Raw genomic sequence first — 18,614 nt, 5'->3', positions numbered from 1 at the left:
AAGATTTTGCCTGCAATGGAGAGCAACGTGAATCCCCTGTAGTTTGCCCTCAGACAGCTCCAAGAAAAGTGCAGAGAACAAAACAAAGGACTCTACATCACCTTTGTTGACCTCACCAAAGCCTTCGACACCGTGAGCAGGAAAGGGCTTTGGCAAATACTAGAGCGCATCGGATGTCCCCCAAAGTTCCTCAACATGATTATCCAACTGCACGAAAACCAACAAGGTCAGGTCAGATACAGCAATGAGCTCTCTGAACCCTTCTCCATTAACAATGGCGTGAAGCAAGGCTGTGTTCTCGCACCAACCCTCTTTTCAATCTTCTTCAGCATGATGCTGAACCAAGCCATGAAAGACCCCAACAATGAAGACGCTGTTTACATCCGGTACCGCACGGATGGCAGTCTCTTCAATCTGAGGCGCCTGCAAGCTCACACCAAGACACAAGAGAAACTTGTCCGTGAACTACTCTTTGCAGACGATGCCGCTTTAGTTGCCCATTCAGAGCCAGCTCTTCAGCGCTTGACATCCTGCTTTGCGGAAACTGCCAAAATGTTTGGCCTGGAAGTCAGCCTGAAGAAAACTGAAGAAAGCTAGCTCCCCACCATGACTACCAGCCCCCCCACATCTCCATAGGGCACACAAAACTCAAAACGGTCAACCAGTTTACCTATCTCGGCTGCACCATTTCATCAGATGCAAGGATCGACAATGAGATAGACAACAGACTCGCCAAGGCAAATAGCGCCTTTGGAAGACTACACAAAAGAGTCTGGAAAAACAACCAACTGAAAAACCTCACAAAGATAAGCATATACAGAGCCGTTGTCATACCCACACTCCTGTTCGGCTCCGAATCATGGGTCCTCTACCGGCACCACCTACGGCTCCTAGAACGCTTCCACCAGCGTTGTCTCCGCTCCATCCTCAACATCCATTGGAGCGCTTTCATCCCTAACGTCGAAGTACTCGAGATGGCAGAGGTCGTCAGCATCGAGAATGGAGGACCATCGCCTTCCCAAGATCATGTTATATGGCGAGCTCTCCACTGGCCACCGTGACAGAGGTGCACCAAAGAAAAGGTACAAGGACTGCCTAAAGAAATCTCTTGGTGCCTGCCACATTGACCACCGCCAGTGGGCTGATAACGCCTCAAACCGTGCATCTTGGCGCCTCACAGTTTGGCGGGCAGCATCCTCCTTTGAAGAAGACCACAGAGCCCACCTCACTGACAAAAGGCAAAGGAGGAAAAACCCAACACCCAACCCCAACCAACCAATTATCCCCTGCAACCGCTGCAACCGTGTCTGCCTGTCCCGCATCGGACTTGTCAGCCACAAACGAGCCTGCAGCTGACGTGGACATTACCCCTCCATAAATCTTCGTCCGCGAAGCCAAGCCAAAGAAAAGAAGAAGTTACCTGCCTAGTGGTGAGCTGCCACAAGTCATTCATTGTTTCTTTCAAGGAAGGGGAGGGGATAGGAGGAAGGAAGGGAGGAAGGAGGGAGGGAAGAGGACACCTGTGGTTGCTTATGCGCCCTCACTCCCTCAGGTGTGCTGTTTGCAAAATGCATGTGCACATGCTCACAGCTGTGGTGGCTGTGCTCACTCCTCCAGCATCAAAACCTGGCTATGCTACTGTTATAGCTTTAGAATCTCCAATGATTCATATCTCTTGTTGCTTAAACCATCAGTCTTACGCCAGTCTAACAAATACATACTATCCACATTATGTTGTCTGATGCCTGCCCTCACCCACATCATGAAAACAATTTCAAAACTTCATTCTTGCAACTCAGCAGGTTACACAGCATCCAACGTTTTGGGCCTGAGCTCTTCATAAAGACTTGTGCCTATTTTTTGCTCACATCTTGTACTGAAGTAGATGATCAAGTAGACCGTTTTGGTCATCTGCTCTCTGTCTAAAGGTCCAAGCTGGAACTTGCCATACATTTTAATTCCCCTCACTATTCCATTTCTGTCCTCTGCCTCATCTATTGCCAGGATGAGGTAAAGCACAAACCTGAGGATAAAGGAACATTTTATTCGTGGATAACCTTGAACCCAGTGATATGAACATTGATTTTTTTCCCCCCCCCCAAATTTTAAATAATACCCACTCCCCACCACTATCTGGTTCCATCATTTTCATCTCTCCTTTACCTTGTCGCATTCTTGCTTTTCTCTCTGACACCTCCCTGCCTTCACTTTATTGATCTCCTCTCCTATCTGTCTTTCCACCTTCTGTCCAATACCTCATCATCTCTCTTGTCCCCTTTATAATCTTATTCTCCCCCCCCCCCCACCTTATTGCTTGACATCTCCCCTTCCTTTTTTCATCTTGATGAAGGCTCCAAACCCAGCCAGTGACTGTTTCTCTCCATGGATGCTGCCTGACTCACTGAGTCCATCCAGCTTCTCTGTATTCACTCCAGATGCATTAGACATGTAAGAATAGTTGCTGGATAAAATTGGATAGATCCAGCAGCATATTCTGCTTTCCTTCATTTTGTTCTTAAATAAGAATGACTGGATCTACTAGCATATAATAAAACATTGGGATTTAAATTATTGGCCTGCTCCCAAACTTTACGTAACCAAATACCTGGGTAAGGCATCCATGGCTACTGCTGCTTGATGGCTTCTTTTTTTTTCTTGCTTCATATTATCGTATAGTTTCAAATGCTTCCACAAACAAGTTGTATCCTTTGTTTTCTTATTTCAGTAACAGGTTAACTTGTGCTAAATTTAAATTTCAAAAAATACTTTAATGTTATGTGTTCACATGTTTGTCAGAACCATCTTTTAATTGAGATTAATAGTATTCCAGTACTTTATGATCACACTAAATGACCACTCCAGGAGATTCTCTGAATTGAAAAGTCCCATTTCACTTGAAATCAGGAGAACCAGGTCCGATTAAGATAGCAGCAGAACTCTGACTTGAGTGATTTTATATCCCTCCCCTAATTATAGCACAACTAGGCTAATGGACTGATAAACTTGAGAGTAGTGCGACACAAAGCATGGAGTGAACACATGATATTTTGATATTTGTTTTCTTTCCAAAGCTCTATGGTAGCTTCAGCTACCAGATTCTGGAGCTATTATTGGAGCACACTTTGCGAGATGTGGAGATAACTATTCTAGTACCTCCTGCTGTTCTCTCCATCATGCGGAGTGTCGTTTTCAATGATTTTTTTGGAGTCCGATTCATTTGTATTCTCGGCTTTGCATTTCGTATGAAGGGGAATATTAGCTTCGTGCTTAATTGAGTCGAGTTCAATAAACCAGGAATATCTGCAAAATGTTGAATCCTATTTTTTTCTATATAGTGGAAAAAGAAGTGGAGAAGCCCAAAGAGCTGAGCAAAGAGCCAGCGGAGCCTGAACCAATGGAAATGGAAGTTGAGGAGCCTAAAGAAGAGCCCCCAAAAGAGAAGAAAGAGGTGTGTGGGAAGGCTGTGCAGCAGCTGCTTGGCTCCATTCAAGGGCCATCATGGGATGTTTACCTTGTAAGAATACAGGGCTTTTTCTGCTTGATTTCTTTTTATCTTTTAACTGATGGCTTGGGAGGATAATTGTAGCATCATTTATTTTTGCCTCAATTGGGATGAGCTCACTCAGAACAGGTTGGAGTTCAATTCTACACACCATTTTAATTCCACACAAAATTGCCACACTGACATATCTGTCCATATCCTGTCCTGCAAAATTGAAGCCACCTGCAAATTGGCAGAACAACACCTTGTATTCATTCTCTGCGGTCTCCAGCCAGATGGCATCAATATTGACCTTTCCAATTTCCATTCACCCTCTTCCCTCTCTTTCCCTTTTCCTTCTCCACTGTCAACTTTGGTGCAGCTCCCCACTCTTCCATTCCTCCTTTCAGAGAGCTACCCATAGCCCTCTGCCCTCTCCCCCATCACTTCTCAGCTTCTTCCATTATATTCTATTTAATAGCAAGGACAGCAAAGGTGGGGGCAGCCACACCTGGATAACTAAGGAAATATAGGAAAGCACCAAACTCAAAGCCTGTTGAACAATGTCACCAAGAGCAATGGAAAACTAGATTGGGAAAACCTTAAAAAGCAACAAAGAACCACAAAGTGAACAATAAAGAAAGGGAAAGTAGATTATGGGAAAAAAGGCACAAAATATAAAAATGGAGAGTAAGTTTTTATAATTGCATAAAACAGAAAAAGGTGACTAAACTGAATGTAGATCCCATGGAGGAATGAGGAAATGGCAGGCTTTAAATTGCTGTTTTATAGGACGATCCTCAACTTAAAATTTGACCTTAAAATTCAGCATTGTCCTATACGCCAGGACTAAGTTTTTACCTTGATGACGAAGTCTCAACACCGCCAGCTCTGATGCAATTTTGTGCATGCCCCATTAGTTATTTGTGAAGTCTCAGTGCTTCCTCCATGGGATCTTTCCGCCTGGTTGACTCTGTACAGGCTTTAAACAGCTTGTTAGAGGAGCCAACAGCGGTTTATTTTAAAATACCCAAATAAAATGTAAATCTTTAAATGATAATTTGTGATTAAAATAATTATTTGCTTTTAAAAGTATCCACTGGTCAACGGTAAGTGTCAGATTTGGGGATCGTCTTGCTCAAAACCACCATTTTAGGTGGAAATTCCTGAGTCGTCCTATACAACCAATACCTTATATAGCAATATATGGTATTTTAAGTCTGTCTCCAAGGTGGAAGACATGTCTACCATGTATGCATGTGATGGGAAGTAAGGACCTGGATACAGTGGTGATCACTAAAGAAGGGGTGCTAATGCAGTACATTCGAGGATGCGGAACAAAATGGTGTAAGATATAGTTGACACTTTGCTGATAATTTATCTGGAACTGGGCTGGTCCTGGTGGATTGGGAAGTGGCGAATGGCATGCAAAGGATGTAGGCAAAAGGCAGGGAGCTATAGGCCAGTTAGTTTAACATTTGTAGTTTGGAAAATGCTTGAAGCTTTCATTAAAAAAATAAATAGGCAGATGGAACAAATTGGACCCATCAGGCAGACGCAGCATTGATTCAGCAGAGAAAAGTCTCGTTTGACAAACTTACTGGAATAAAAAGTACTTTCCAGATTTTATTCAGGTGTATTTGTTTAATACTATGATTTGACCATGTAGAAGTTTCAGTGCTTTTTTTTTTACATTGTCCCCTCTTTTCAGGGTACCATAATATTTGGGACATAACAATGGTATGTATATTAAAGTAGTCATGTTTCATATTTTGTTGCATCTCCTTTGCATGTAATAACTGCTTGATGTCTGTAATTCATAGACATCACCAGGTACTGATTATCCTCTCTGGTGATGCTCTGCCGGGCCTCTACTGCAGCCATCTTCATCTCCTGCTTATTTCTGGGCTTGTCCCCTTAAGTTTTCTCTTCAGCATATAGAAGGCATGCTCAATTGGATTTAGAACAGGTAACTGACTTGGCCATACAAGAATTTTCCAGTTTTTAGCTTTCAAAAACTCCTTTGTTGCATTAGCAGTATGTTTGGGATCATTGTCTTGCTATAGGATGAAGCCCCATCCAATGAGTTTGGAGGCATTTACTTGAATTTGAGGAGCTAGATGTTTATATAGAATTAATTTTCCTACTGCCATCAATAGTCACATCATCAATGAAAATAAGTGCGCCAGTATCTGTGGCAGCCAGACATGCCCAGGCCATCTGTTTCACAGATGAGGTGGTGTGCTTTGGATCTTGAGCAGTTTCTTTACACCTCCACACTTTGCTCTTGCCATCATTCTTGGTCTCATTTGTCCACAAGACATTTTTGCAGAATTCTGCAGGCTCTTTCATATACTTCTTGGCAAACTGTAAACTGGCCAGCCTGCTTTTGTGGCTAACAAGTGGTTTGCATCTTGCAGTGTAGCCTCAGTATTTCTGTTCCTGAAGTCTACAGACAGTAGTCATTGACACGTCCACACCTGCATCCTGAAGGGTGTTTCTGATCTGTCGGACAGGCGTTTGGGTATTTTTCTTCATTATGATGAGAATTCTTTAGTCGCCAGCAGTGGAGATCTTCTTTGGCCAACCAGTCCCTTTGCATTTACTGAGCTCACCAATACGCTCAGTTAATTTTGATAATCCTAATGTTTAGGTGATATCTCTCATTGTTGCGGTTTTTCTGCCTCATAATGCCTTCTTTGACTCTCATTGGCACAACTCTGACCCTCGTGTGGGAAAAATGGCAACTACAGACTTCAAAGGTGCTCAAAAGCTTAGAAGCAAGCCTAGCTCTCTTATACCCGCACTAATGAACTAATTAAATATTTCTAAGTATCACGAACACCTGTGAAGCCAAATGTTCCAAACATTATGGTACCCTGAAATGGAGGAACTATGTAGAAAAAGTGCTGTAATTTTTACATGGTCAAACCAAAATCGACAAATAATCTTGAATAAAATCTGCAATGTGCACTTTAATTACATGTGAATTGTTTGATTACAAATTTAATACTGTGGAGCACAGGAGCAAATAAAGGAATAAGGTGTCTGTCCCAAACAATATGGAGGGCACTGTATATCAAGTGCAGTAGAGGAGGGGAACAAGTGGACATTATTTACTTGGATTTATAGAAGGCATTCAATAAGGTGCCATAAGATAAGGATGCATAGAGTTGGGGATGATGTATTAGCATGCATTAGAGGATTAGTTAACCAATGGAAAGCAGAGTTATGTTCCATGGATGTTTTTATTGTTGGCAATCAGTGGTGAGCGGTGTGTTGCAGGGGTCAGTGCTGGACCAGCAACTGTTCACAATATACATTAATGATCTGGAAGAGGGGACTGTGCGTAGTGAATCTGAGTTTGCTGTTGACACTAAATTGAGTGGAAAAGCAAATTGTGCAGAGGATATAGATAGGTTAAGTGAGTGAGCAAGGGTTTGGCAAATGGGGAACAATGATGGTAAATGTGAGGTTATTCACTGGAAAGAAAATGGAAGATCAGATTATTACTAAAATGGCAAGCAATTGCAGAAGGCTGCTGTGCAGAAGGACTTGGGAGTGCTTGTGCATGAATCGCAAAAGGTTAGTTTGGAGACAGGCTATCAAGAAGGCAAATGGAATATTTGCATCGTTAGAGAGGCTGATTTTAGGAGCAGGGAGGTTATGCTGCAACGGTACAGGCTACTGGTGAGGCACATTTGGAGTGCTGAGTGCAGTTCTGGTCTCCTTATTTGAGGAAGGATGTACTGCCCTTGGAGACAGTGCAGAGGAGGTTCACTAAATTGATTCCAGAGATGAGGCAGTTAGCCGTGATGAGAGATTGAATCATTTGGGACTAAACTCTGGAATTCAGAAGAATGAGATGGATCATAAAGAAATGTAAAAATTATGAAAGGAATAGATAAAATGGAAGTAGGTAAGACCAGAACTAGTGAGCATAGCCTCAAGATTACAGGTAGGAGATTTGGGACAGTGATGAGGAGGAACTGTTTTTACCAGAGAGTGAATGTATGGAATTTTTTTACCCATGGAAGCAGTGGAGACTACTTCAGTAAACACATTTGACTCAAAATTGGATGAATTTTGCATTGTCGGGGGATTAAGGGATATTGGGGAAAAGACAGGTAGCTGGGGATGAGCCAATCATCAGATTAGCCTTGATCTTATTGAATGGCAGAACAGGATCGATGAGCCGAATGTCCTACTTCTTAGATTCACATGGGAGAGTAGAAGAGAAAGAATCTATCTATTACCCTTGCCTGTTAACCTGTGCTCCTCCCCTTCCTCCCATCTTTTTATTTAGGTTTTTCCACATTCCACATTTAGGCCTGAAACGTTTATTGCCTTTTACTTCCTATGGATGCTTCTTGACCTGCTGAGTTTTTCCTGCATTTTTGTTATACTTCAGGTTGATGTTTGAAACTGGTCAACTCTACCCTGGCTCAAATTGCATTCTGTCATCAATTCTTTTTGAAATGTACCACAGGTGTAAAGTAGTATAATGCGTATGACTGTGGACATTATCCAGAATGCTCATCTTATCACTGTTGTATTTGACAGCACAGTTAGCATAATGTTGTTACAGAGTCAACGATAGGGACTTGGGTTGGAATCCCACACTGTCTGTAAGGAGCATGTACGTTTTCCCTGTATCTATGTGGGTTTTCACGGGAGCTCCGGTTTCCTCCCACTATTTGAAACGTATTGGGGGTTAATTGGATGTAATTGCCAGCATAGGCTTGTGGGCCGAAATAGCCTGTTGCCATGTTGTTTGTGGAAATTAAAAGCAGTTATCAGTAAAAGTGAATATGGAGCTTCCAGGCTGAATTGAATCTGAATTTTAACCAAAGTAATATTTATTGATAATAGTTGTATGTACTAAAATGCAATTTATTCCCACTTTGAATGTGATCAAGTGCATTCAGTTATGTCACAAACTAGTTTATCCTCCAACAGAACAATGATTATGAGAGACATCCACATTGCTGATGTATTTCACAATTTAAGTGGGTATCGTGCAAGAATGGCATTCATCGTTGTCCATTTAACTTCTCCATGCATTTAATGCTTTAGCACACAACTTTGTTCTTGCTGAACTTTGTGCTGCTAGAGACTTTTGAGCAATTGCATTCAGCACTTTCACCACATTGGAGGAAATAAAAAGGTTTGAAAACTGTTGGTGATATTTTCAGCTTGCAATAGATGCAGGTTGGTAACTTCTTTTAATATTGCATCCTGCCAACAGCATTCCATAATGCAAGCTTGAGCTGTGCAAGAAGAGAAAGAGCTTGGATATGTCCTGCAGCATTGATCAATAAATGTTTATAAAACAGCAGTCTGTTGCTCTAATTTCTTTAGGAGCCAAAGGAGGAGATATTGACTGAAGAAGAGAAGGCTGCACAAAAAGCTAAACCTGTGGCTACCACCCCTGTCCCAGGCACACCATGGTATGTTTACAGATGTTTATTAAGTTATTCTTCCTTCTAATGGTTTAAAGCTATCTACTAAGCAATGAATTTCTGAATTGATTTAAATTGTAAAAGCAACATTCAGATTAAATCCTGTCTGTGCTTCCAACAACTGAGATTGCAACCTATGAAAAATTCTGTCTGTTTGTCATTTGGGAGTTATTTTGACATTGTTGATCAATTTTGAAATTCATTTATTATTGCAGGTTTTGAAACTCAACCCATGAAGTCGGGAGGAAAAAGGGTGATTTTTACCTACTTTCCTCTGAATGACATTTGGGTTGTTGATTGGTAACCTGTACGTGAAGGTACCCATTAAGTGCAAGATATTTTACACAATTAATACATATGAACATTGCTGGCCTCCATTCACCCAATTTCTTTGAGTTAGATGGAAGATTGTTTTCCTTGGTTGAAGCAATTGTTTGAATTATACATGAGGAATCTTATGGAAATTCATCGATTTCTTTCAAATTATTCATTGTCATTTGAGACAGAACTTTGTGTCACTTTGCCTTTACTCTTACATTTAAATTTAGACATATGGCACAGTAGCAGGCAATTTTAGCTGTTTTGAAAGCCAATCTGATTCCAATAAAGGAAACCCATTATTTTAGGAACTCTTGAGTTTATTGTATAAATATCTTTTAGTTGTAAGCTTGGATTTTGGGAGCTACCTGTTATTTTATGATATGTTAAGGAATCTCAAAACAATCTAAGAGCACTGAATTCACATATAGAATCAGAACTCAAAATGTTATAGAAGAGGATTGGGTTGCATGCTGCAGTGTTTTAAGAAAGTGATCTGAAACGCATCATTGTTAAAATTGAATGTGTTGGCAAACTTGAGCATGGCAAATGTAAGCATGGATAAATACCCAGGACCTGACCAAGTGTTGTAGCAAGCAAAGGATGAAATTGGAGCTGACAGAGATTTGTTATCTTATTTGGCAACAGCTGAGGAACCCAAAGACTTGACGGTGGCTAATGTGCCTTTATTTAAGGAGGATTGCAAGGACAACCCAGAAAATTACTGACAGTGAACCTAACATCAATGGTGGGCAAGTAACTGGAGGGGATGCTGAGAGAGAGGATTTTTTTTGAATTTTGAAGCTCAATAAATGATTAGAAATAGCCAGCATGGCATACTGTCTGAAATCATGTCTCCTGAACTCGTTTTGAATATTTTTGAAGAGGTGACCAAGATGATTGACAAGAACAGGATGGTAGACCTTGTCAAAGTTGACAAGGCTTTTGATAAAATCCTGCATAGAAGGCTAGCCTGAAGTTTAGATCATGTGAGCTAACCAGTTGGTTTCAAAATTAGTCTAGTGAAAGGAGCTTGAGGGGGTGGTGGAGAGCTGTTTTTCTGATTTTGAGCCATTGACAAATGTTATGCCTCAGGGATTGGTACTGATCACCTGTCGTATATTAACTATCTCAATGAGAATGTAGGTGGCAAGATTAGCGAGTTTGCAGATGCCAGCAAAATTGTTGGTGTATAATAACATTTTTGGCATACAGCATGGTGACAGGCCCTTATGGCCTATGAGCCTGTGCCACCTAAATACCCCATTTAATCTGCAACACCCATACATTTTGATGGGTGGGAGACGCTATGACACCTGTGTTCCTAGGGAGTCTTATCTCGGAAGTGAAGCAGGCTCAGGACTTGGAGGGGAGACTGCCTGGGAACACTAGTTGCTGTGGGTTTCTTTGAGGGCGCTGCACAATGTGATGACTCTGTGTCTGCCAGAAAGAATTCCATGCATGTCGCATTCAAAATGTAGTAGTATGTGACAATAATAGAACCTTTACAAGCTCAAAACGTACAAGCTCCTTACAGTGCTGGATTCAAAACTGGGGTGCTGGTTCTGTAATAGTGCTGTGCTAACCAAGCCACCCTGTAGCAGACAGTGAGTATTGTCTAATATTACAATAGGATCAAGATCAATTGGGAAAGTGGGTAAAAGAATAGCAAATGAAATATAAATCAGATACAAAGTGATGTGCTTTGGGCAGTTAAACCAGGGCAGGTCTTGTACACTAAATGGTGGGTTCTCGGGGAAGTTATGGAATTGATTGACCAAAGTTACAAGAACAGAGTCCCGTGAAAATGGTGCCACAAATAGACAAAATGGTTAAGAAGGTGTATGGCAGGCTTGCCTTTTATTGGAAGGGGCATCGAATACAAGAATTGGGTGGTCATGTTGCAGCTTTAAGGGAAGTTGCTGAGGCTATACCTGGAATATTGTGTGTACTTCTGGCTGCCATGCTATAGAAATGATGTAATTAAGCTCGTGATGTGGTGAAAAGATGAGCAAGGATGTTACTGCGAATGGACAGACTAGGTCTGCTCTCCCAGGAGCGAAGGAGGCTGAGGGGTGAACTTGTACAGGATAAAGTAAATAGTCCTTTTCTCAGAGTAAAGAGTCTAACTGGAAGGCAGAGGTTTAAGGTGAGTGGGGAATGATTTAGAAAGAAACTTTTTCACCTAGAGTGTATGGAATGAGCTGCCAGAGGAATTGGGTATATTTGCATTTAAGAGTGTTTAAAGGGATACAGGCCAAATGCAGGGAAATGAAACTAGCTCAGGAAGGCATCTTGGTCAGGATTGTCGAGTTAGACTGAGGGACTTGTTTCCCTGCTGTTACAACTCTGACTTCATGGCGTTTTGTTTCCTGCAATAAATGTCATCAATGTTTTTTCATAAAATTAACTTAAGATTTCTTAAACTGCTAAAAAAATTATCAGAAGAAAGAATCTGAAAAATGCTCAAGATCCAAAGATATCAGTAAAGGTGCATTTCTTTCCTCCCAATTAAGTGTGAAGCGCACTAATCTGGTTTAAATAAATCTGGATAAGCTTTAGCCTGCTTGAGATGTGTTTATTAGTTGAAGACTAATGTCATGTTTTTTTCAAGTGGCATGGTTCAATACTAGATTCTCTACTCCATGAATTGATCTCTCAATGTTGATGGAACCAGTGAAAAAAGAACGAAGACTGACTACACAGCAAGATACTGAGTGAGGCAGCAGTGCCATGTTGTTATCTCCTGTTAAATTCAGTGCTCAGTGTGTAAAACCATGCCTTTCTTCCAGTAGATGGTGCTAAAGCAACAAAAAAATGACATACTGGTGGCTTGAAAATTTTTACTTTCTTGAGGATTCAATTTTTAACTATCCCACAACCCCCCAGGAGAAATTGCATTGAACTTGGCCTTTCTGAACCAGTTTCCTTTCACCTTCAGGTTTGATTTTTCCCTGCTACATTATCCTTTGGCTTTCTTTTGTGCATTCATGACACCACTCATCCTGAACTGAAGGTTCATCAATTGATCTAAGACCGTCTCTACAATGCTGTTTCAATGTATTGCAATAGTCTTTTTGACTTGTCTTAGGTTCCAATATTGTTTCCAAGGACTTCAGAACTGGAACAATATTTTCTAATTCTTTAGTCCACTGAAAAATTCTCATGGCTTAAATCACAATACTTTTGTCCGTTGTTCCTTGAATTACCTCTTTCTTAACTTTGATTTCTTGTCATTTTGGTTCTTTGTCTTGGTTTGTCAGTTTAAAAGAATAATGCTCAACTTCTCAATGAAATACTTCATTTTTAGGTGTGTTGTATGGACTGGTGATGAGCGAGTGTTTTATTATAACCCAACAACACGTCTGTCAATGTGGGATAGGCCAGATGAACTGGTTGGAAGAGCTGACGTTGACAAAATTATCCAGGAACCTCCTCACAAAAAGTCTTCTGACATTGAGAAGAAACTTGGTGAGAAATCCTAGTTATTGTTGTAAGCAGTGTTTTCTCTCTGTCTTTATTTCCAAGCCTTTATACTTGGATTAGCAATGCAAGTGTCAGTGTATTGTGTCCTAAGTCACAGTGCAGTTGAAGATGTAATTTCAATAACATAATTAACTTTATCAAATCCTGACTTTTCTAAAATGAGAAAACAGTGTAGAAGATATCCTGTTGAGAATGTTGTCACTGCTTTCTGTGAATTTGGTGACCTGGATTATGTTAAATGGTTGTTGCTACTCACCATTCTAGAAAGTAGATAGCCTGGCTTGATTGGTCAAGAATTTTTAATTTGAACTGATTCAAATATTTAAGATTTAAATTTTTAACATTCAATCACCTAGTTGACTCTTTGCTATCTTTCCCATTGGCAGTTGGTTTTGCTTCTTTGTATATCAATTCATGTAAAGAGACAAACAGCTTCTTCCCTGCTGCATCAGATTCCTGAGTGATTAATGAATCAAAGACACTGCCTTACATTAACTTTTTGTTGAATATTTTAATTTATTTTTGTACGGTGGTTTATATCCATGTTTACCCTGTGATGCTTCCGCAAAACAACAAATTTCGTGACTTGTTCATGACAATAAATTCTGATTGATTTTTAAAAAAAAAAATTTTTTTTTAATGATATAGCACGGTAGAAGCCCTTTCAATCCTGAAACCCAGTAACCTACCAACCCTGTGCATTTTGATGCAGTTTGTACCAGTTTCTCTAGATGGTAGTATTTATTAATGGTGTTGAATTTATTAAGGTTTAGCATGAATTCATTTGCCTAAGAAAATATTTGAAATTAAATTTTGAATAAATAAAACTGTGCAGCATACATGGAAAAGACGTGTTATTTAGTTTTGATCATTGCCTTTTTTATTTAGTGAGAGAAGAATCTGACCTGATGGAGGATGAATATGATGATGAACCAATTAAAGCAAAGAAGCGGAAGTAAGTAAAGCTTTAAAAGTAAGTGTTGCTATTTGTGTAGTCAATTTGTCTGCTGAGTTCCTTGATTCAAACAGTTAGAATACTGTTTATTTTGCATACAAAGCTAATCATCTATTCATAAGAACATAAATATGTAGGCCATTCAGCCTATCAAGTCATCTCTGCCTTTCAACAAAATCATGGCTGATCTTGTCCCCTATCCCTCTAACATCCTAAAAATCTGTTTCCATTGTAATCAATAACAAATTGTTTACAGCTCACCAAAGTAGAGAAACTGAGTGATAAATCTCCTGTCATTTCAGTACTAAATGTTCTACCCTCTTTTTGATATTGTGGTTCCTTTGTTATGGATTTCTGAACCAGGGAAAACTTGCAACACCAGTCCTTTGTCTTCTTGATGTCACTAATTGAAGTTGGAGGAGACACAATATTCTCAGCTCTCCAGTATCTCATCAAAATGAGCACTCTTTAACCTTCGCTGGTTCTGTTCTTTTAAATATTTTATCACCATTGATCTGCAAAAATTATACTTTGTTGGGTGGTAAAGGTTGTTTTTTTGTAATTCAAAAAATATTACAGGAAGGATGACCTTAAAGATCCAGAGTCTGAGAAGGAGGCAGCTATGGAAGCTGAAATTAAGGCAGCACGGGAGAGGGCCATAGTTCCTCTGGAGTCTCGCATGAAACAATTCAGGGATATGCTTCTTGAGAGAGGGGTAAGAACCACTGTGGATGCTCTACTTCTGTGCAAAAGTTGGCAAAGAGAAGATTTTAAGACCAAAACTGATATGCCCTTTGTTTTACTGTGACTATTTAGATCATGCAATCTCTGTTGAAATCTAGCATTTTTTCTTGAACTTGTTGTATGTTGAAAACCTTTCAGTGCCAAGTGATATCTGGGCCTCTTGTTTCAAGAGCCTCCTTTTGGGAGAGTTGTGACATGTCCAGAGTTTGGGCAACATGAGGCAAATTTACTTCAAATTACTGCAGTATAAACATCGATAATTCCATCTGTATGGTTCTGCCTGATGTGAAATCTCACTTCCTTTAAAAATAAGTCTCATTGAATGTGGGTTTATTTTTTGATGTATGATTTCCTCATAAGTGGATTTCAGAAGGAAGGCTGATGTTTAGTACCTGCCCCTTATTGTTGAACCGAGTGCCTTTCTCAGCTCGGCTCTTTCAAAGGGCATTTAAGATTCAATCTCTTCAGTCCATGTCAAGATAGGTGATTTCCTTGCCTCAAGGACAGTAGCAATTTTTTTGGCAAACCAGGTAGTTTTGTCATATTAATACTGACGCTAATTTTTTATTTCCAATGTATTTGTTGAAGTGTATATTGTGACTGTTCAAATATTTTTGAAGTCTTTTGTGTTGGTTAATGCAGTATTCCATTTTGTACAACCTGTTGATTAACTGTTTATTTGGATCTTCATGCTGATTTATGTCAATCCAAGTTGAGAACTGTCCATGATTTTAAGATTGAGTTTATTACTTCTGCAAGAATTGCATTTCTCCAGGGGGCTGATGACCTGTCAGCTCTGATTGCAAATTAACTGTTTGATTTGGTTTTCTTACAAGGCATACCTTATGAATCACCCAGAATTTTTACTCAAGGTCGCTTTCCAGTTCCAATCAGGTCAGGATGTAATCCTGCAGTTTTATGCACTGCCCATGCAAATTAGAGCTAGAACATTGCAAGCATCCAAATGGTGGAAACAGAGTCTGAAGGTATTGTGTGGCTATTGAAGCAATTCTGATGGTCATTTAGTTCTTGTGGTGGAATGACTTAAGGTGGATGAGTATCAAAGCCATGCTAAATGGGTGCATCGATGTAAAATCTGTAGGCAAGGTGTAACAGACAGTGAGCCTGTATAAATTTTTCACACTCTTTCAAAGCTGCTGCTTGTGGTCCAACTGCAAGAATATGCTGATGCTGTTAGAAGCAGTCCTCTCACAATTGCAGATTATTATTTGTATATCAGTGACACTGGAAACTTTCTAGCATATTGACATGACAACATCTTTTAAAGTTCATTCATTGGTGAATTTATTATACGTGTTCATGTTGATTTTCCTTGACAAAACTCTACAAGTCAAAAAGAAAATCTTGGAAATCTGAAATGAAAATAAAATGTGCTGAAAATACTCAGCATGTCGAGCAACAACTCAGGAGCCGAACAAAGTTAACAATTCAGCTTGTGGACCATTCATAAGTACTTAAAAACCATACAAAATAAACAGGTTTTAATTTGCAGAGAAGAGAAAGAATACTGGAAATATGACCATGAGCAAGTCAATTTTGCAAGCAGTGTTGCTGGCTGAGAGGTGGTAGAGACATTTTAATCTGCCCAGGGAATATAAAACTAAGAGGTGAATGAAAGCAGGAGAGACTAGGAGTGAAATGGAGACTGAGGGAGTGAAACTCAGTTCATGGCAAAAGTCTGCAATCAGAACAGATAATGCACAAACTACACAGGCAGCAGCATCTATGAAGAGAGAAACCATTAACCTTTCAAGTTCACGACTTGTCGCCAGGAATTTCCAGTTCTTTTAGTGGCTGTAAAAGCTGGTTGTCTATATTTGTTGAATTCATTATCTAATCCTTGAGACTGTGATGTGTTTAGATGGAAGCTAAGATGCTCTGCAGCTCAAATAAAAAGGGCAGGTTGAATTAGTGGAAGAGAATGGAATTAACATTTCAGGGTGCAGATCCTTTCTCAGAGTTGCTGAGCTTCAGAGGAAAAGAGGTCAGAATGGGGTGGGGAATACTAAGCTTCAGGCAGTGAAAGCTCGAGATCATCCTCGGGAAAGTGGTGATTTACATAGTTCTCACCCAATTAGCATTTGGCTTCTCCAGTGTAGAGGAGACCATGTTGTGAGCAACAAATACATTTTTTCTAAATTGAAAGAGCAACAAATGAGATCCGACTTGGAAGGTGTGTTTGCCCACAGAAGGTGGGAAATGAAGAGGTGAAATGATAGGTGTTGATTCTTCTGCAGTTACATTGGAAGATGTCATGAAAAGCAGAGTGGATGTAGAAAAGATGGACAAGTGAACGATTCAATGGAGACAACAGTTCCTTTGGAAGATCGAGTGAATTCGAACTTCGGGTGGAGTGAAGATGTATTTGGTGGCATCAAGTTAAACATCACATTCAATTATTGATGATGGACAATTGAATCAGGAGGCTGGTGTGGCAGGTTGCAACTTATCTATGAGTCTAGAAGGCAAGGGCCCAGGTGGGAAGTGGATCAGGCATGGTTGAAAGCCAGACATGGTTGCTACCATATCCTGTGAAATACAGATAAACAAGGTGAAGTGAAAGTGGATTATTTGAAGATGAAAGCACAGTGTATGTTGATATTGAAGATGATGAAAATTGCCAGTTCTCCATGAGTCCTGGAAACAGTGCAAATGTGGTCGTCAGAGTAATGGTGAGGTGATTGCAACTGAGAGCTAAACCAAAGATCATGTTCCACTTCACGAAAAGGTGGCATGCTGCTCACTTATTCAATTTGAAGCTGTACTATGTAAAATACACAATATAGTAGTGTTTGTCTTTGTTATTTTGGTGAATGGAGAAATCTTGTGGCATCAAATAGACCCAATTTATCTCTTGTACATTGCATTGAATAATGCTGTCTCCTGTCCATTCCCACAAATTCTGCATATTCATAGCTTTAAAGAAATTGGTGTCAAATTATTAACTTCAAATTACTGTATCTTTGATTTAAAATAAGGGGAAAATGGCACTGCTCTTGCAGAAGTGAGAATAGGCTATAGCCATACTGTCCTGTTGATGTTTCCATGCCTATACTCAACATGTGCATTCCTGCTTTTAACCATATAACCATTTACGGAGTGGAAACAGGCCATATTGGCCTTTCGAGTCCACACCTGTTCACTTCCTTTTTTATTTCTTCTTCTTTGGCCATGTGGTCACATTATGAATTGAGAAGGTGTATGTTATCTGAAGAAAGATGTAGATTCTGGAAAGTTAGGACTGTAATTTAAATTAATTACCCTCCTTGTTGCTTTCTTACCCTTCCCTACCCCCATACATTGAGTCATAGTAATGGGAATACCCTCCTGAAAAGCAGTAAGTGTGAGTGACTAGAGGTTTTTCATGGTTCATCTCTGCAGCTTAATCTTGCACATAAGAAATATTACATTATAATGGGCAGCCCAGTATTCTTCATATAACCATTATTGCCCTGTGTTGAATAATGTCCCATCTGAGATTACAAACACTGATGTGACTGAATCCGGGCTCAGTACTGAATTAATCCATGTTATCAGACATACAATCACTGGGAGGTTGTTCTTCCATGGTGTATTATCTGTGTCTTAATCATACTTCTTTCATTTCTAATTTACACTCTATTAATCTGTAGGTCTAGCCAGTGCTGATGTTAACAGCAAGATTTGTTGGTGTAAGAAAATATTATAAATGCTTTTCAGAAGGCAATCATGAATTTTAAACTTCCTGTAACCATTTTTGTAACACCACATTTGACAGCAAAATTTATTGGGGAGTTGGATCATAGCCAGGACATGCCCTGCGTTTTCCTGTAAGATTGAAAAGAGAATAGGCTCCAGCCAACATTTCAAAATTCTCAAGGGAGAAGCACAAATTACAGATACTGGAATATTGGGCAAACAATGAGAGCTGCTGCAGGAACTCAGCTGATCAAGCAGTATCTGTGGACAGAAATGGTCGCTCTACATTTTGAGTTGGGACCTATTTTCAAAACCATTCAGAAATGTTGACTGATCATTTCCACTCATCAATGATGTCTGACTTGGTGATTCCTTCAGCAGTTCATTGTTCAATGTTCTCAAAGGCTCCAGCTTGCTGTTTTGCCATCAATTAAAATTAAAGGTTCACCCTGGACTCGATAAGTAACTA

The 18,614-nt window shown here is 39.9% G+C and overlaps 1 protein-coding gene across 15 annotated transcripts in view; it reads left to right on the top strand.

Moving 5' to 3' along the window:
- Positions 1-18,614, top strand: part of tcerg1b (transcription elongation regulator 1b (CA150)) — a 106,681-nt gene that overhangs the window by 67,948 nt on the left and 20,119 nt on the right. For 8 of the 15 annotated variants that reach the window (XM_069898984.1, XM_069898977.1, XM_069898982.1 and 5 more), the window contains 6 exons: positions 3,336-3,514; positions 8,843-8,931; positions 12,572-12,732; positions 13,636-13,702; positions 14,282-14,417; positions 15,283-15,432. In XM_069898984.1, coding sequence (XP_069755085.1) covers positions 3,336-3,514; positions 8,843-8,931; positions 12,572-12,732; positions 13,636-13,702; positions 14,282-14,417; positions 15,283-15,432 — 782 coding nt within the window. The remainder of the gene's footprint in view (positions 1-3,335; positions 3,515-8,842; positions 8,932-12,571; positions 12,733-13,635; positions 13,703-14,281; positions 14,418-15,282; positions 15,433-18,614) is intronic. The other 7 variants (XM_069898985.1, XM_069898981.1, XM_069898978.1 and 4 more) reach the window with 3 other exon arrangements.

The sequence above is a fragment of the Narcine bancroftii genome, chromosome 9 (genome assembly GCF_036971445.1).
Source record: "Narcine bancroftii isolate sNarBan1 chromosome 9, sNarBan1.hap1, whole genome shotgun sequence".
Classification (NCBI taxonomy): Eukaryota; Metazoa; Chordata; class Chondrichthyes; order Torpediniformes; family Narcinidae; genus Narcine; species Narcine bancroftii.
The sequence above is the reverse complement of the archived record's forward strand: the minus strand, read 5'-3'. Positions and strand labels throughout refer to the sequence as shown.